Raw genomic sequence first — 20,936 nt, 5'->3', positions numbered from 1 at the left:
CAAGGAGACAGTGGGAGGCAAATCGAACTTGAAGAGATTCAAGAGTCGATAGATGAAGGAACCTCTACTGCTGGCATTCAACCCGAGGAGGAAATTCCGGTTGAACCGATTGACGAATCCTTACCTCTTAGACGTTCCGATAGATTTAGAGTTCAACCCCAGTTTTATGGTTTTTATATTACTACCGAAGGGGACACGTATATTAGTGATGGTACACTAGTAAATCTTGATGAACCTAGTAGCTATAAGGAAGCCATGGCAGGCCCGGAGTCTGCAAAATGGAAAGAGGCAATGGATATCGAGATCCAATCCATGTATGATAACCAAGTTTGGAATTTGGTTGATTATGTGCCCGAACGTAAGACCGTTGGGTGCAAATGGATCTTCAAAAAGAAGACCGACGTGGATGGGAACGTACACACATATAAGGCGCGATTGGTCGCGAAGGGCTTTACTCAAACTCCCAGAGTTGACTATGATGAGACCTTCTCACCAGTTGCGAAGATTAAATCTATTAGATTGATGCTAGCAATTGCCACATTTCATGATTATGAGATTTGGCAAATGGATGTCAAGACCGCTTTCCTTAACGAAAAGTTGGCTGAGGATGTTTACATGGCTCAACTAGAGGGGTTTGTGGATCCGAAGCATCCGAATAAAGTGTGTAAGCTTGAGAAGTCCATTTATGGACATAAGCAAGCGTCTCGCAGATGGAATCTTTGCTTCGATGAGAAAGTCAAAGAGTTTGGATTTGTACGAAGCGAAGACGAATCTTACGTATATGTCAAAGCCAGTGGGAGTATAGTAAGCTTTCTCGTTCTATATGTCGATGACATATTACTCATAGGGAACGACATCCCGACTCTGCAGGAGGTTAAGTCCTGGCTCGGGAAGTGTTTCGCTATGAAGGACTTCGGAGAGGCTTCTTACATTTTGGGAATAAGGATAGTAAGAGAAAGAAGTAAGAGACTAATTGGACTTAGTCAGAACACTTACTTAGAGAAAGTACTAAAACGTTTTAGTATGGAAAACTCAAAGAAGGGAGAACTACCGATACAAGGAAATGCCAAGTTGAGTAAGACTCAAAGTCCGAGTATCGAAGCTGAGATAGTAGAAATGAGCCGAGTACCATACGCTTCCGCAGTTGGCTCAATCATGTACGCTATGACTTGTACTCGCCCTGATGTAGCCTTCGCTTTGAGCATGGTTAGCAGATATCAAGGGAACCCTGGCAAAGCACATTGGATTGCGGTGAAGAACATCCTTAAGTACCTTCGGAGGACGAAAGAATGGTTCTTAGTCCTTGGAGGGAGTGATGACTTGAAGGTGCGAGGGTATAGTGACGCCAGCTTTCAGACCGACAGGGACAACTATCGTTCGCAGTCGGGCTGGGTCTTTACCCTAAATGGAGGAGAAGTGACATGGAAAAGTTCCAAGCAGGAAACCGTAGCTGATTCAACGTGCGAATCAGAGTACATCGCAGCGAGCGAAGCGTCGAAGGAGGCAATATGGCTAAAGAACTTCATTGGTGATCTTGGAGTTGTGCCGGCCATAAAGGAGCCCATGGAGATTTTCTGTGATAACGAAGGTGCGGTTGCCTTGACCAAGGAACCGAGGGATCATGGTAGATCTCGACATATCGACAGAAAATATCACTTCATTAGACATCGTGTAGAAGAAGGACAACTCGTAGTGAAAAGGATATCATTAGAAGATAACCCAGCAGATCCGCTTACGAAGGGACTGAGTAGGGTTAAGCACTTGCAGCATGCTAGGAGTATTGGGCTGAAGGATGATATTAGTATAGATTAGATAGTATTAGAAACGTATAATAGATAAATGTAATTAACATTTGATGATTAAATAAAGGAGTTTTATTTATGAGTAAAGTTACTGTCACATGTTAATTGGTTAACTATTGTTTCACTTTGCATGTTTTGACTTCCAGAATAATTGAGTTTATTAGGAATAATCGAATTATTCAAATGGTCCACAATCGTTCATATGTTGGGAGTAGGTATGAATGAAGATTATCATTAATTGGTGTGTAGAATGTCTAAATGGTGTTAGACATAGCAAGGGTTGCTGTAACGTTCATGAGTGCTTATGAACTGGTTTTGAGCATTGGAATAAACCCGCGCTTGCTGGAATCACCTTATGGAATACGATATAAAAGGTGATCGCAAGACGATAATATCATATATTCTTAAAACCTAGATATATGGTTTATTATTTGTTAATTGATTGTACATTGATAATGCGAAAACGCATCAGTAACTCGTTGTTATAAAACGCATTGCTGTGTATAGTTGGTTAATGAATAAGTAAATGCATATAAGTCGAAGTTTATCTGTAACTTTTATCTAAGAAGGTGAAAGCGATATCTCGGCCGCTCGATGATTTGATTTGACTTATGTGCCGGGCCCGGTCAGAATTGAATTGATGTCTTTGATGGAGTTCTATGTCAAATAAATCGGAGATCGAGAAATCAAATGCTTGACTAACCATTCCATAGGATTGTCAGCATGATATCTAACAGAGGACTGTACGATCCCTTATCTAAAGGACAAGATTGATTAGATCAGAGTTGACAGCGTCTTTGAGAGCTACGATTGCAAACCGAATTGTACTTGTATAGTTACTAGACTTATCCAAGTGGGAGACTGTTGGAATAGTGTCTAAGGCTGCAACTATATTAGGCAAGTATTTGATCCGGTTGTGCATGGTCCTTTTGGGTTGCCTTCACCATAGCAACTTGTTGGATGATTTGTTAAGAGAGAGTAAATATTATAAGGAATAATATATGGTTATTTGATTAATATAAGTCATAGATTAATTGGAATTAATTTGGTGATTTAAAGAGATTAATTAAATAAAGGGGTATAAACTGTCAATTGTTTGATAGTTAAACTTTAGACTATAAATCCATTGGGATATGCTTTGGACGAATTCTATGAGATATAGGATAGCTAAAATCATCCAAAGGCTTATCTATGGAATGGATTTGGATAGCCTTAAGAGAAGATTATCCAATTAGGGTTTAGGTTGTAACCCTTAAGGAGTCTACAAGTATAAATAGACCCTAGGGGTGAGGGAATTCTACACACCATCTAAAGTAGAGATACTCTGTCCGAATTCCTCCCCTCTCATCTCTCCTAAAACATCTTCCTTGCTATTGGTGTTTGTAAGCCATTAAAGGAGTGACATTTGTGACTCTAGAAGCTCCAAGACAACAAGATCAACAAGGAACTCAAAGGTATGATTCTAGATCTGTTTCAATGTTGTTATTTAACCTAATTAGCCATTAGAAGTCTTGGATTCAAAGCATGTTTAATTAGAAATCCTAGATCCAAGCATTAGGGTTTTGCATGCGCACATAGGAAAGTTCTTATGGCTAAAACCCATCATTTACGACGCGCAATGAGCGTCGTAAAAGGCTGTTTTTCTAGTAGTGCTGGCACACTACATTTTTCAAAAGCTAAGTATATCAAGAAAGTTTTAGAAATTTCGGTATGGTGGATACTAAAGCTAGAAGTACACCTTTAGGTAGTCAGCTGATACTCTTAAAGAATCAATCCCCCAAAATAGTAGCTTGATATATGTTTTGGTATTCACCAGACTAGATATTACTCATATAGTGGGATTTGTGAGTAGGTTCATGTCAAATCAAGTAAGATATCATTGGGAGGGAGTAAAGTGGTTGGTATGCTACTTGAAAAGAACAACTGAGGTTACCCCTACGATTCTAAAGAAAAGGGGTGCTCTTAGAAGGGTTTGTCAATGCAAATTTGGGCGGATGTGTGGATTCGGTTAAAAGCATAACGAGTTATGTATTCATAATCAAAGATACACCAATCAGTTAGATGTCTAGGTTACAGAAGAGTGTTGCTCTCTAAACTACATAAGCAGAGTATATGGTTATTAAAGAAGCAACCAAAGAGCTGATATGGTTGAAGATTTTCCTATTAGAACTTGGAATGCAACATGATGATTGTGTACTAGATTGTGACAACTAGGATGCAGTTTAGTTCGAATAGAATTAGGTGTTTCATAGTAGAACGAAAAAAATTCGAATGAGGTATGATGTATGTAAAATGCACTAGTTTTAATCCTACTAATTTAAACACAAAATAAACACACAAAAGGCAGTGTACCTTGTTGGATTAGGTGTCGAAGTCCATAACTATAATTGGTATCTACTTGACCTGATAGTAGCATCGTCTATTTCGGGTTGCCTTCACCAAAGCAATTTGATAGGATGGATATTTGAGAAAGAGGTTATTTTTGATTTATTAATATATTATAAGAATAATATATTAATTGAGAAATCATATTATTTAATTGGTATTGATCAAGAATTAATTTGGAATTAATTTAGTGATCAAAAGAGAGTAAGAGACTAATTAAATTTGCATGGAATGATTATGCAAATTAATGATACATATGGTTTGGGCTAATGATCCATGATTGATTTGTGTTGGACTAACCTTATGTGAAAGTACATGAAGTGTTAGCCCAAATGAGCTGTTGGATCATAAGCCTAAGTGTAAGAATTAGGTTTTATAAGTGACTCTTAGAATTCTACACTATATATGTAACCCTTTCAACCCTAAAATCGGGATTAGTGATTCTAAGAAGAGCCTAGCCGTTTTTGGTGCTCCATAACCTCTCTCTCATTGTCATCTAATTGTTCTTGGTGTTTGTGACTTGTTTGAGGCATCACACTTGGGGTGCTAAGCTCTTGAAAGCCCAAGTTCTACAAGCTACAATAAAGAGATAATCATATCACTAGTTTTTATGTTTCAAATATCAATGTTGTATGATAGTTAGGCTATATACTTTGGATAAAATGAAATGCATGCATAAATAGAAAAAACATAGATCAAAAGCTTTAGGGTTGTATGTGCACCATTGGAGTGTTATAGTACTCAAAACCCAACAGTGGTATCAGAGCTATGCATATTTCCTGTTATATAGATGCATTAGTTAATTATTCAAAGTTGAAAAAACTGCAATTATGCATTCTGTCTGCTGGACTCGACGAGTCCCATGAGTGGACGTGATGAGTTGAATTGCATGATGATGAACTCGACATGTCCATTATCTAACTCGACGAGTTGGATCATCTGTTTGCAGAATTTTTGGATTTTTTTTTGCCTATTTTGGATTAGGATCATTACCATAAACTGTTTTGGCTCATAAAATTTGATTTTACTGATATGGTAATGCTTATCCTCATCCAATAACATGATGATTGTCAAATTTTAAGATAATTTGATTTTGAAAAAAAAAACTAATTATTTGTAGAATTTGAAATTATTTTGCCATATGAATTGAATTAGGTCTAATTTGTAAAAGATAAAATTATAGGATTATTTTATTAGTTTAAAATATTATCTAAATGGATTTGAAGAGCTTCATAAATTTCCCTCCAGTTATGGAACTTATAAAGTCTCATTTATGACACATTAAGCTCTAAAATCCAAGAGTCTTGAAGAGTTATAAAACTTGCCATCAAGTTTTGGAAACCAAAAGATTTTGGAGAGTTTCAAATCTTGCTCTCAAGTTTTGAAATTTGAACTTTGATTAAAAGTTGTAATTGTGAAATATTAAATTCTAAACCCTAGTAATTTGAAAAGGTTCAAAAGTGCACCTCCTGGTTTTTGTAACTTGAAATTTAATTAAATAACTTCAATTTTGAAATCTTAAATTTAGAACCTTGATATTTTGAACAGTTCATATTACACCATTATGGATTTTATTAAATTAATTAAGTACTTAATTAAAAGAGAGAAGTAATAAATCCATAATAATATGGTTTAAACTTAATTAAATTAATAGTCTAATTTATTAATAGATTAAACCACATAGTATTTTAAATGTATAAAATACACCCTTATATTATATAAAATTAAAAGTCTAATATATATTATATATATATATATATATATATATATATATATATATATATATATATATATATATATATAAGTTAAAAAGTCAATATTACTGTAGTAGGCCTCATTCACTCTTACCCACCGCACTCTTCACTAGTGGATGGTCGTTAGCCGAACAGGTAAGATAGGACATCCGCAATACAAGTATAATGAATATTTTAAAGTAACCAAACTTTTATAAATTCCCAATCTTAGTTGCTTTAGGAAAAATGTGAATTGATGCTAACCCATGAAATTGCACATTGCACCTTATTTGGTCGTTAGTGGAGCATGTGTGGTTAATCGACACACTAATCTGGGACTAATGTAGGATGGAAATAGGTAGCTCATAGATTATCATAGATCAATGGAGCGTTTGTGGTTAACCGACACATTAATTAGGTAATAGATGTCTTCGAGAGTACCAAGCTAATTTACATGGTTATTCACACATTGTTTGTGCTCCTTGGTGTCCCAATCACAAACGTGAAGGGGATAATCAAGATTAAACATGCCATTGAAAAGTTCAATGAATCTCAAAAGATCTAGGAATTTCATTTAAAACCTAATTGGTTTAAAATTAATTTTTCATGGTGGAATTGATAAATTGTCATTTACCTACCTTCAAATAATTTGCAATTAGATTACGACATCCCTCTTCTAAATTGTGAGTTATTATGTTGGGTCCTAGCCTTAATATTTCATTTGGTTGTTATATTAAGGATTAAATCAACTCACTTTAATTTCTTCCCTTGTAGATGTCTAATTCAGACCACTATGGTGTTCCCGAATCTTTTGGAAAAAGTTTTTCCTATGAAGATGATGCTCCACATTTGGATTGTGGACATGGAAATCATAATTCACTTCCTCCACCTCCTCTAGCAATTCTCCCTAACCTACATGTTCAAAGACTTGAAAATTTCAAGGTCACTCAAGCCCTATTGGCAAGCAAACATGAAGATGGAAAGTATGTATGTGCTCATGTCTTGGAGATGATGTGGCATATTGACAGGCTGGGAATGTTGAGAGTCGAAGTCCCAAGGAAGCTGGCTGTTGACTTGGTTCTTCAGTCGTTTCCTGGATAATATATAGAGTTCATTAAGGATTACTATATGACAGACCACGATGTGAATTTTATTGATCTAACCTATTTGCTTATTGTTGCTGAATCAGCAATGATTTGGCGCACTGGTAAAGCAAATTTGATTGGAATATCTACTTCCCAAACTTCCATGGACATTGACCAGATGGTAAAGAGAAAGGATAAATCTGAGATATTCCTATGTACCATTCTGAAAGAGTCTGTTTGTTTCTACTACCAAGAGAAGGGGCATTGGTTGCGAAGCTGCCATATTTACCTGAAAGATCGCAAGGATACTAAAGTCAAAATGTATGGCTCTACTTCAGGTATATTCTTAATACATGATGTGATGAGATTGCATTTTGATGTTTTGTAGGATCAAATAAAAGAAAGGAAGCTTAAAGGAAGAGTAAGCTGAGTCTGATCGTGAAGAGATGGATTTCGATCGCATGGTTCGATGATTAGATTTTTGATCTGCTGCTTAGGAGTTATGATAGATTTCTTAGGAATAGTTAGTAACATAGTTTTCATTTGTATTTGCATGGTAAGGACAAGTTTTCCGCACTTTTATAAATAAAGAAAAATTTTGATTTTTTATTTTATTTTAAGTTTCCTTGCAATGACATTTCTGAAAAATTGTTGCTTATATGTTTCTATTAATAGACATGTTGAAAATGGTTTGATTCTTAGCTATATCAATTATGGCAGTGTCATAATTTTCTAAGTAAGGAAAGATTCTCATCGCCCAAATTTCAATTGGATAGAAACCTAAAATCATATGATTTGAATCATGTGATGTAAGAAATTCTTGGTACTTGGGTAAATTAGGACTAATTCCTTATTTACATAATATGTAAGTCAGGTGAAAGATGAAAGGATCTAGTACACATTGATGTGAACTGGTCAGATCCACCACAAAGAATGATAAAGGCTATTCGTCATAATTTACTGAAAGCTCAGTAAATATGATTATGCTTACAAGATTAAGTATAATTCAGATACTTTGAAAAGATTTAATGTATAGCAGAACGAATAAGAAGAATCAAATTAGGCAGAAAGATAAAAGGATTCTCCAATCTGAAAGGAAAGGAGAATACTTTAGTATCGTGTTTTATGATAATCCTGATGATTATGGAACCATGTTACAATTAATTCTCTAAGGTCACCTTAGTGAACTTGCATGGCTAAGGAAAGGAATCAGTAACTGTTGAAATGGTTAAAAATCAAGAAGATGAATCATACTACGTTCCAAAATCAAGTCTTAGAGTCATACTTAAAGATTGTACATTGAGTGACATATCTTAAGTAGGTTTATAATGCCTCATCAAATGTGGAGTAGAAATGCTTCTTATTCTTGCATATTTGAAATTAGTAGTTGTGATGTTTGGATAAAACAAAGATCAACTTAGACCAATTACATGTAGTGTTGTCTTGATAAGATCTCACACTCTTGAATATTTTCTTGTCAAGAAATGTTTCTTGACAAGAGAACCTTATATGTCAAGAGGTCAGTGGGCGTCTTAAAGATCTTTAAAAGTTTCAAGAACTAATCAAGAATAAACCTATTGTTTATCACTAGCACATGACTGAGGTTAATAACCTATCATGTTGACATATTCTTGTTTCTATGCCTATTTTAGTTAGTTTGATTATGCATGTGAGTCCTATGAGTTCTCATTTGAATGCATAAGTCAAAGTACCATGATCAATGGAAAGTACATTGATTTGTATAGGTGAGCGGCTCAAATAACTTGGAAGCAATGGTAGGACCCTTGTACTACCAGATGGCAAGAAATTAAGATTAAACAAGTTCAGTCCATATGAGTTTGAAATTTTCATAAACCTTGTCATATGATAGTAGTTAGGAATGAAAAGTTTATATGGATAGGAACACATACACCATAAAATCTAAGTGGCAAAAGGTTTCTCTCCAATTCATGAAAATGATTGTGAGGAAACGCATTCACTAAGTAGATTTTAAAGGATTAGAGTTAGCAGTTGTGTTAATTATGTTCTCAAATTCAATTATGATTACGACATCCATGTTCATAGTTCGATTTCTGAGAAACGGAAAATAGTTTGAACATTTGGGACTTATTGTTTTAAGCTCTGAAAAGTTCAAACACACACTTGTGCTATTTAATTTGAAATGTGTATGAGCTTGAAAAGTCTGGAAAAGACTTATCGAAGCACCGAGTATCAGAAATCTGAATTTTGGTAAGAAAGTCAATAAGTATTGATTTCTAGAAGTCCAGTTGATTTCTGGGTACGTGTCAAGGCTAGTGGGAGCATAAGGATTGTGCTAAAGTAAGCAGAATTGTTATGCTAGAAAGAGTATAATTGTTAAGCTAGTGGGAGCGCAACTATTATACTAAGTATTGCAAGGTTGTAATACTATTTATAGGAAACAAAAGTTACAAATTGAAAATTTGTAAGTTTGGATATTGTTTCGCTATAGAATGTTATAGGGAGAAGATACTAATACTTCATTTCGAATCTAAAAGCTTAGATTGAAAATTTCACTTAGTCATGGAAATATACGAATGTTATGTTGAAATGATTCAACATAAGGATATTCTATATATGGAAATATTTAAGCAAGAGACTGACAATTTTTTCATGTCTTTAAGTGAGACATTATGAATCGTGTCCCTTGTGCTTCAGATATAGGATCGATTGCATATGCTGTAATATTAATCTGTTTCAATTTTCCAAATTTCTAGGGCATCAAGAGGGAAAAAGGACTAGAACGAGATATGACTAAAATGGTTAAGGAATTGTCAAGGGCAATCTAAGGTTTACCAAAGATTGGTTGCTTATGGATAGTTGGAAGTATAATATAAATTTTGAAAAGTCCATATTGACATGTTCTGAGAAGAGGCAACTCTTGTCCAGAAGTGATTGTCAAAATAGGAATATGGAAATGTTTCCATAAGTGGAAGTTATTCATAAAATCTATGTAAGATTAGAAAACTTAATGCAAGAAGGATGTTCAAAGGAATGTACTTTTAATATGAGACTTCGTTTCCATGGAATTGCTCTCCATTAGAATACGTTGTAATATCTTTTGCCAAGTCTCTGTGACTTTTGTGCATAGTCATTACAAAAGGGTCATTGCATATAAGTTTAGAATCTAATAGATTATAGTAAATGGCAAGAATTTGGTATTCTTACATTTACGATGAAGATTTGGAATTGTGAAATGAGTATCACTGGAAATGTTTACAATTGATCCATTTCACAAAGAAAGGACCATAGATAAACATAGTGTGAATGCTTGGAGCATAGAATAACTATTGTTTTAATTCAAGTATTAAGTTTATTAATCGAAACACTATACAATGAACAATGTGTAATCAATATGATGATTAAATAATAAGTGTTTTATTTATATTCAAAAGTTTTGAAACCATATTGGATTCGATTATTCTTGTGTTTCACTTTGCATGTTTTACTTCCCGAATAACTAGGTTATTTAAACATCCACAGTCAATCATACTTTGGAAGTAAATAATGAGCTAAGACTGTCATGAATCCGACTGTAGATTGTCTAAGTGTTTATACATGGCGCAAGTTTGTTGCAGTGTTCATGAGTACTCCTGAAATAAGATTTGAGTATTGGATTAAACCCACGCTCATTTGAATCACTTCATTTATTTTATCACGAGTGGTCATGAGATGATAATATCTTATATTCTTGAAACCAAGACATATGAGTTGTAGCCTACAAGGCGGTTGCACATTGATGATGCGTAAATGCACCGGTAACTTGGTGTTATAAAACGTATTGTTGTGTGTGATTTGATGAGTAAGTAGAGCAAGCATATGATTCGAAGTTTATGTGAGCCTTTTACCCAATATAGGATAAAAGAGATATTTGTGGGCCCCTCGATGATTTAGTGATGACATCCTAAGCGCTTGGCCAAGTCTGGACTGATTTGATTTGTTCAATTAGTCAGTCATCATAAATCGAAAATTGGGAAACAACACATGAATAGAGTGAATGATTATAATCCATGTCTCAGTTCATATGATATCTTGTAGAATGGAGGAATATATGATCCCTTATCTAATGGACGCATCAGAGTTCGACAACGGCTTTTGAGAGCAACGGTTGATGGTCGGTTTTAAAGTCGTACTTGCAGTTATAGTTATTAGACTTATCCAAGTGGGAGACTGTTTGATTAGGTGTCTAAGTCAATAACTATAATTGGTATGTACTTGACCTGATAGTACCATGGTCCATTTCGGGTTGCCCTCGCCGAAGTAATTTGATAGGATGGATATTTGAGAAAGAGGTTATTTGTGATTTATTAATATAGTATAAGAATAATATATTAATTGAGAAATCATATTATTTAATTGGTATTGATCAGGAATTAATTTGGATTAATTTACTGATCAAAAGAAACTAATTAAATTTGTAGGGATTGATTATGTAAATCAGTGATACATATGGTTTGGGCTAATGATCCATGATTGATTTATGTTGGATTAAGCTTATGTGAAAGTCCATGAAGTGTTAGTCCAAATTAGTTGTTTGATCATAAGCCTAGGTGTAAGAATTAGGGTTTATAAGTGACTCTTAGTATTCTACACCATATATGTAACCCTTTTAACCCTAAAATCAGGATTAGTGATTCTAAGAAGAGCCTAGCCGTTTTTGGGCTCCATAACCTTTCTCTCATTGTCATCTAATTTTTCTTGGTGTTTGTGACTTGTTTGAGGCATCACACTTGGGGTGCTAAGCTATTTAAGGCCCAAGTTCTAGAATCTACAACAAAGAGGTAATCATCTAACTAGTTTTTATGTTTCAAATATCAATGTTGTATGCTAGTTAGGCTTTATGCTTTGGATAAAATGAAATTGCATGTATAAATAGAGAAAACTTAGATCCAATACTTTAGGGTTGTATGTGCACCATAGGAGTGTTATAGTACTCAAAACCCAACATACCTATCGATTAACAATATAGTTCAAGCAAGTAGGGTATCAAACACAGAGAACGGTAATAATTAAAGTTAACTACTAGAATTACCAAATTAAAAGCAAGTAATAAAAGATGGTTTTCTCTAGTTTTGCAAGACTAGAAACCTGAACAAACAAATAACACTTAAAAAAAAGTAACAATTAAGGAAAATAGAATGTAACTAGATTTTATGGTAAAAGAGACTTCTATTCAGATTTGACTCATTTATTCCTATAGTTGATTTCATAGCAAGTGTAATGGATTAATATATCATTGGCTACCGATTTCTAATGTGATTAGATTCGTGTTCACTGTTACTAATCATTAGCAAACAGGTTAATTCAAACAGTGGCCAATTGGTTAAATTAATAAGCTTCCTAGTATTCAATTCGGGTCAAGTAAGACTTGTAATATTAGCTAACTAAATTTATCAATTCAATTAACTAATGTATGGTTGTTCATCACACATGCTTACACATCAATTTACTTATTTTCTAGTTAATTCTAGGTTCATATTCACTAATACTAGGCATGCAATATTCTTTTCATAAAACTATATGATTCAAGCAATTAAAATGATATTCATGCAACTCAATAAGTTGATTATTATCAACACATAACAGACTTTAACAAGCCTAATAAGACAGTTCACCAAATCAAATTAATCCAAGCCATAATCACACCATATTCATAAATTCATCTACTCTAAACAGAAGTTATAAGCTTTTAGCTCATATCCACAACTATTAACAACCTAAAAACGAAATCCAATGATGTAAACATAGTTTATGCAAAAGATTATGAAAAAGAATTGTGTTTATTGCCTTTGATCTCTTATAACTTGATGTCCAAGTCAAATTCTCGAAAATCAGAGCTTCAAGAATTCTTCTGATCGCCAATGAGTCGCCAAAAGTCTCCAAAAGTCGTCAACCAGTGTTTAGGTTTTGGGAATGACCGATACATATACATATACATATATATATATATATATATATATATATATATATATATATATATATATATATATATATATATATATAAGAATTTTCATAATTACGCACCGACCCTACTCGACGAGTACTTCACTTAAAACACGTGTACGACAAGGCATCTCAAAATCATGAATGTTCCATCCTAGTCGTCGAGTTGATGACCAACTCGTCGAGTTTCTCTTCTTTTAAGATTTATTTCTTCAAACATTAATTCCCAAGCTTCCAATGGCTAGTTCTTCTTACTTTTTCACTTGAACATGTCTTTAAGGCCGAAAACATAATTTAAACATAATTAAGTACCTTTTGTTCATAAATTAAGACAAAATAGCCAAAAGTAATAACATATCAAATATGCACATATCAAGGTACCGTTTCATTCGAGAGTTAGTTAATGATGTAACTTTGATTCTGAAGAAAATCCTTGGAACGAAGAATCCAACAAATATGTTCTCCAAGGTGGTTACCATTGAGAAGGTGAAGCTTTGTATGACTTTAACTAGTTTCTAGAAGTTTGAGGGAATGGGCATGGCAGAAAATGAGAGAGAGAGAGAGAGAGAGAGAGAGAGAGAGAGAGAGATTAAGGAATGTTTCAAGATCTGAATGGTAGTGAAAGACTAAGTTATTCAAGCCTTCAAGTAGGAGATTGTTAGTTGTGCATGTGTGAAGGCATAAAAGTCAAAATGGCAGTAACATTAATTGTTAGGTGGAGTAGTTGAAGACTCTTGTCTTTGATTACTCCTATTGTTACGGAAAATGCACATATACATTTACATATGTATGTTCTTTTCAATATTGGTAAATAGACACATGCCTCTATATACAGAGCAAAGTGTGAGCAACACATAGCAACAAACAAGATACACCATATAGAAAAGAAAATCCAGTGTGAGGTAGTTTCTTAAGTGAGTGATCAAATTACAAGTGCGGACTAATCTTGTATGATTGTAATTTTCTTGGTAATAGTAAAATCTTCTCACTTTTGTTCGCGAGTGGATGTAAGTCTTGTAAGTTTGTAAGTTAGATTAAACCTATCGACATTAAATACTGTGTTCCAATTTTACAGTTTTTCAGTAGTTTTATTCAGCGAGTTTTACCAAAATCATTTATCATGTTGTATGAAGTTGTTTAAATTGTTTTGTTGATTCCCAACATAAAGAAAAATAGTTGCATCATCTTCTTCAACCTCTTCCAACATTACAATTCCATCAATTATGTATTTATGTTTGACTTATGATGATGTTTTGTTTTGAATCAACATTGCATTTCCATCGGTTAACATTTTTTTTGTTGATTATGCACGAGGAAGTCAGGTTAGTTACCGGAAGATTAGTTTCACATAGCTGAAGAAAATGGATGGAGGTGAAGATGAAGATGATGTTAAGAAACCATTCAACAAAATATGGCAGCAGCAAGTAGAGTAATGACAATAAATCATTTTTTTTTTCTTAAAATCTCCTTATAACTTAGACCCATGTATGTCCACTACGTGTTCTTAATAATTCGGCCAACAACATTCAAGTATGATAGTCATTTACATGTCTAGCAAATATTATATACATGTCACAACAAAACAAAACAAAACGCATCAATTTCAAGATACTAATTCGCTAGACCTAGGCTTGAGATGGATCGATTCTGATTTCAGGCACCCTATCTTCTTCTTCTTCTTCTTCTTCTTCTTCTTCTTCTGCATCGGAAGAAGAGACAATATCCTCAAGACTCAATGGTAAGCTACTTGAAAAACTCAACATGGGTTTCACTTTAGGCACCTTGATTTCATCAGCCTCGTTGTTAAGTATCTGAAACACTCTCCTCATGGAAGGCCTCTTTTCACTATCTGGATTTGCACAGCTTAACCCCACGACCAAAAGCCTCCTAACCTCCTCCACATCAAACTCTTTATTGAGGCGTTTATCCACTGCATCACAGATTGCCCCTTTTGAGTGCAATTCCCACACCCAATCAACCAGATTGATCATTTTGTGACCCTCGGATTCCCTCTCAATTGGCCTCCTCCCACAACACACTTCTAACACCACCACACCATAGCTGAAAACATCAGTTTTATCAGTGGCTTTTCCATACTGAAGGTATTCAGGGGCCAAATACCCCATTGTTCCAGCTGTTAGTGTTGAAACAGGGCTTTTGTCATGGTCCATCAGTCTGGCTAGCCCGAAATCACCTAATCTTGCATTGAAATTTGCATCCAGCATCACATTACTAGATTTAATGTCTCTATGAATCACTTGTTGCTCACATTCTTGATGAAGGTAAGTCAAAACAGAGGCCAACCCAATTGCGATATTGTATCTGTGGTTCCATTTTAAGAAACTCCAGTGCTCTGTGTCTTGATACAGTACCTTGTCAATGCTCCCATAAGGCATAAACTCGTAAACAAGTAACAATTCGCCCTTTTCAACACACCATCCTTGAAGTGGGACAAGATTCTTGTGCCTTAAACATGCGATAATTGATAGCTCTGCTAGGAACTCTGTCTTCCCTTCATGAGAATGCTTTGATCTTTTCACAGCTGCTGCATTACCTGAGGATGCCAGGAATGCCTTGTAAACAGACCCAAAAGCACCATGCCCAATGATCCGACTTGAATGGAACCCATTTGTGGCTATTTTAAGCTCTCTGTAACTGAACTGTTTGGGCCCTGTTAGAAGCTCTGCTTGAATGTTCATGTCTGTTTTTGTTCCCCTCCATTTCTTGAAAGAAAGGTATCCGAAAACCACAAGAGCTGCGCAGAAAAATACAGGACCTAAAATCCCGAGCGCCAATCCCATCTTCTTGTGATGCTTATTATTATTGGTAGCATCGTTGGGAACGTCGATGGCAGGATTCTTTGAGACTGTATTATCTGTCACATTGTGAGGATTAGTGATTCTAGGGTTAAGGTGTCGGATACCAAATGATGTGAAGCTCCAACTCTCAATGAAATGCGTTTCTGTGCTCCCCTCTGTTGATGCTGAAAACCCCAGATACATCACTTCTTGAAGATACTCTGAGAGATCTGTATCAATATCTAAAAGCGGGTTGACTGGTTTGTAAGCCGATTCGCTCAAAAACACCTTCAGATTCTTTCCATCATTCCAGTAATCAATCCAGGCCGTAATCATACTCCCACTCTTTAAATCAATCCCAATAGATGCACAATCGGCTGTTTTGATCGAATTTAAACTGTCGATATCCAACCCCACATGATTCTCGTTCGGGTCATTGAAGTGCAAATCAAGTCTGGTATCAAATTCGATTGCGATAAACTTGTTTTTGGTTAACTGTGAGGAATTAACAAGACCCAAGTACCCTCCTGGAGATCCGAGAGTCTGGCTATCGGGTGAAAGAAAGAAAGATATTCCATCACCAAAGGAAGACACCCGGTTGACATTGTTGATTGTAAAAGAGAATCTCGTGGAGAAAGAAGCTGTGGAATTGGTACTCCGGTCGAAGAATGGGATTGGGCTATTGTAGATAACGGTGCCGGAGGAGGAGGAAGGGACGCCGGTTTCACGTGTGAGACCCACGACGCCGTTACGGAGGTAGGAATCACCAAGGAGAGTGAGGTTCCGAAGAGATAGAGAAGAAAAGTGGAAGGTGATGTCTTGAGACGACACCACTGATCTGTATAATATGAATTTGAAGAAAAGGATCATCAAGAAAACAAGGTGCTTTCTTGGATTCATGATGATGAACATAAAAAATCAAAATAAATTGATTCGTTTTGAGTAATTGAGCAAGTGAAGATATGATGAAATGGGAATCGAGTGAATTTACTGATAAATCTGGGGGTTTTGGGGGAGGTGGTGGTGGTGGTGGTGGAGGGAATCTATGGAGGTGGGTGGTGGGGGTGGGGAAATGGGGTTCAAACGGTTAGAAACAGAGGTCGGTTCGTTTTATTTTATTAGTATTGGACTTTATCTTGAGTGTACCGGGTCAACAATATTATGTACAACGGTTATGTTATGTACGTGTAGAATAAATAAAGTATTTTTTGCAACGTGATATTCTTTTTGGATATTCACGAAAAAACCAATGAAATATTCTAAAATTTATATCTAACCTATACTTTTTAAATTCTTCATAATGACCGTTTGGTTTGAAAAAATCAATTTACATTTCGTACAATTATAATTTTAAAATTTTCTTTGTACAACTAATTTAAACCATTATTAATATATATATATTAATTTTATGTTCCTTTACGAACAGTATCTGATCAAGGTACTGTTCATTGGGTCAGTTAGTATACCTTGGTTAGATTACCGATCCACCACCTCAAATGTTTACGTCTTCTAACACCGCCTCAAATGTTTACGTCTTCTAATTTTCGTCTCTTACACCTTATCTCTTCCCTTTCGTCTCCACCAATCATCGCTCCCTACGCAAATGTTTTTTTTTTTTTCGCTCATGATTTGTCTTCATCGTCTTCAGCCTATACCGCCACCAGCAACCCACTCCCGACGCATATTCCACCGCTTTTCTTCTTCTCAGTGGAATCAAAGCCTAGCCAAATCAGGAAGCCTGCGTCTACACAAGGATGGTAACAAGGGTTTTGTGTCTACACGAGCACGAATCAATACTGTTTGAGCAATCGACAATGGTGGAGGAGGTGGAGGGGATCCGAAAGGTAAGAGAAAAGGGTTCCCGGTGAAACCATCCTCAAACCTTCAAAACTCATTCTCCGATCATCTCACAATCATCGCCACCACCCAAGATGTCGTCTTTACACCACCTCCGTCTTTCAAAGCCATAATCGTCGGTGGTGGCTCCGTATATCCCTTTTGCGCCCCTGCCATCCAATAGCCTCCTGCACGGCCAGAGGCTTGCTCCACCGTTTGGGGTTAATCCACCGACGCAACACCCATTATGATTCCGTGCCAACATTCAAATCACATTTGGAATCGGAATCGAAAGGGGAAAACCCGTCACAGCCTCCGCTCGTTTCCTCCGATTATTCGATTCCACCACCTTCATTGCTCCTTTGAACTAAACCATACACCTCCTATTTCACTCTTTCGCTTCCTTCAATCAATGGAAGCAGGTCGTAAGGCAGGCACCTTCTTGCCACCACCATCAGATATCGAGCATGGAAGGTAGCAAAAGGCAATCGACTAAGGTATGCAGCCAATTTATGTTTCTTATTTCATCATGCATCGTCGGTTTTCCCATTTCATTCACATATGCCATTGACTCTTCTCACATCTACAGGTTACAAGTGGAACTATGGGGAACTGTGAAGAAACAGAGGACTATAACGCTGCCAATATCCCTCTCTGAATATTTTCAAATATACATGTTACACCAAATGAACAAAAAAGTATGGCTATATCAGATGAGTCCTATCAGAATAAGGGATGTACCATCTTCTTCATCCGTCATGACTTGATTTCACATATTTTCCATATTTATGTTTTTTCCCTTTAATTGATGCCTTTACTTATGTCGATCCTGTTTACAAATATGTTGCAGTTTGATATGAAATTAGTTATGACTTAAGTTTAGTTAATCTGATACTTTTTTTCTTGGATCATGACAGGAGGATTTCTTAATGAAGCTGCAAAACATATTACACATTGCATATGATAGTTGAATTCTAGAACATCAGGTACACTTGAATTTCAACTACCGAAGATTTAGTCTAAAAAATGAAGTGATGATCTCATTTCTTTCTGTTAAATTGTTGACATAGGAAGCATTGAGGGAATTATGGAAACCTGCATTTCAGGGGCGGTGGGTTCACTATGGTACAATATATATTGTATATTTAGGCTGACAAATCATCAATCTTTCTGCTCAATTTGGGGTAGACATTTACGGTCACAATTTTTTTTACTTTATAAATCTGCAAATCATTTGAAATTTAAGCATATGGTTTTTGGTCGAGTTGATCTCTGGTTAGTGTTTAACACCTATTCCTGCTCTTTATTACGAATTTTACACCTAATTACAAGAAATATTACTAACTGAGTTGAAGTTTGTAAACCAGTGCAAATATAGCAATATTGGTGCTAGATTGATTCCATTAACAAATCATAAGATGAATTTGATGACTTGGATAAAGAATTTGATCTCCCTTATAGAGTTCCCGAGGTAATGCTTTCTTCACACCTCAATATTGGAATAAATGTTTCCGGTTTTTCCCCTCTATCAGATGCATATGGAGTCAACCCAGATATCCTATGTCTCACTTATGGTCAACAAGTAATGTATTATTATATACTGATATCAGTCATACCACAAGATCAATAACTTTCTTTGAAGATTAATGGAGATTTGAGACTTATGATTGTGAATTTGTTGAATTAGGATAATGGGATTTCGAGTGATTGAATTTTTTGAATTAGGATAATGGGATTTTGAGTGACTCACATTCTCTAATCACCCCACTATTTATGAACCAAGCAAAATGGATTCATCCAGTGCCTTTTTCTGATACTGCTTCATCTATCTATTGTAAGTTTTTAGTTCTTGATTTGAATTTTAAATATGTGGTGGAAGATTTTTTGCTTAATACTGATTGTTGTTGCTGTTGGTGATTGATGGTGGTGCAGTGCGGCCTACGCTAATGGATTCAACGCAATACCATTTAACTATATTAAACGCAATACCATTTAACTATAACAAAAAAATCGACATTGAAGGCTTCCAACCCTCGCAAAGCGGGGGACACTTCTCTAGTTTTCTTTATGAATTCAACTTTACTGCCAAACACTCACCCAACTTCATATTTTATGCTATCAAATTAATTTATATGAGGCATCCAAATATTCTCTAAAAAGGAAGACAGTTTCAAAATAGGAATTTGGCAAGTGGCATTGCGAAAATGAATAGTGATATTGTTATGATCTTAATACATTCACAGATGCACAAATGTCAGATCATTATCCAGACTATTCTCGTTATATCCAATTAAGACGACGATTATTTTTCGAAGTTATGAATGGAGTTCAAAAAGACAAAGTGAGGGACTTGGAAAAACATCGGATTAGTACACGTTTCATAGTAGAGATGAAAGAAAATGATATGAGTTGTTTGTATTAAGAAAAAGTGTTGAAAAGTGGATTGTTGGCGTTGATAAGGGGATTGATGAAATAAAGAAAGAGCATGACCGGCTTCCAAAAGTTAAAATTAGGCAGGATTTTTTTGATTGGGAACAACCGTTGTACAAGAATGGTCTCTATGAGCTAAAACGATCGGTTTTCCCTTAAAGACATTTTTAAAATTTATAAATTCTTTTCTATTATTTGTATTACTATTTGATATACAAAAATAATATAGACCCCACTACTTATATGTGTTATCCCTATCCACTTTGAACATTCTTTTCCATCACCCTTCCCCATGTCGGTGACTCATTCAAACGACTCTATAAGTAAGCCTCCATTTCCAATCTACGACTTGAAAACCAATCTAAACATCTCAGAATCAGTTTTAGACAATTTTGAAATGAACTGATTCCAATTTTAGCATCTCATAATCAATTCAACTATTGAAAAATCTTTCATTTCATTCATCTCTAGTATGTAAACAAGAACTTTTTTGAATTTTGATTAATACCTACAAGTAAGCAAACAATTTGTAATGTCCCAAAAATCACAACTAAAGTTTTCATTTTACATTAAATAAAAATATTGGTTTCAGGAAAACCAAGCCAATAAAATCGTAAGTATCAAAATACAATAATCCCAAAATCAGAGTATCATAAAATGCATAATCATGAAAGTTGTTGAGGAGAGTGTGTAGTCAACCCTTCGCCTTTCCGCGATCATCTAAAATACATGAAACACATTTAAATCCACAATTGTAAGCACAAAGTTTAATGAGTTCTCCAAAATATCACACATCAAATCATAATAAACAGTTATGTGTTATCAGCAACCTTGGGACAATCAGCAGTCCTAAGGACTATCAATAGTCCTTTGGGCTCACAGCATCCCTATGGGTTATCAGCAACC

General features: G+C 35.3%; 1 protein-coding gene and 1 long non-coding RNA gene across 2 annotated transcripts; one reads left to right on the top strand and one right to left on the bottom strand.

The window, feature by feature from the left end:
• Positions 1 to 14,452: 14,452 nt before the first annotated feature.
• Positions 14,453 to 16,888, bottom strand: LOC145005729 (Concanavalin A-like lectin protein kinase family protein). The gene has a single exon (XM_078964840.1). The coding sequence runs from the start codon at positions 16,674 to 16,676 to the stop codon at positions 14,592 to 14,594; it is 2,085 nt and encodes a 694-aa protein (XP_078820966.1). The 5' UTR covers positions 16,677 to 16,888; the 3' UTR covers positions 14,453 to 14,591.
• A 390-nt stretch (positions 16,889 to 17,278) lies between these two features.
• Positions 17,279 to 20,281, top strand: LOC145004840 (uncharacterized). The gene is made up of 4 exons (XR_013662458.1): positions 17,279 to 18,097; positions 18,190 to 18,586; positions 18,671 to 19,434; positions 19,533 to 20,281. It is a non-coding gene; the product is annotated as an uncharacterized LOC145004840 (long non-coding RNA).
• The last annotated feature ends 655 nt before the right edge of the window (positions 20,282 to 20,936 follow it).

Source organism: Lactuca saligna, chromosome 7 (assembly GCF_052625555.1).
Source record: "Lactuca saligna cultivar CGN05327 chromosome 7, ASM5262555v1, whole genome shotgun sequence".
NCBI lineage: Eukaryota > Viridiplantae > Streptophyta > Magnoliopsida > Asterales > Asteraceae > Lactuca > Lactuca saligna.
This window is presented reverse-complemented; position numbering and strand designations above follow the sequence as displayed.

Coding starts and splice junctions, on each gene's coding strand:
- LOC145005729 (XM_078964840.1), bottom strand. CDS start 16,676: ATGTTCATCATCATGAATCCAAGAAAGCACCTTGTTTTCTTGATGATC.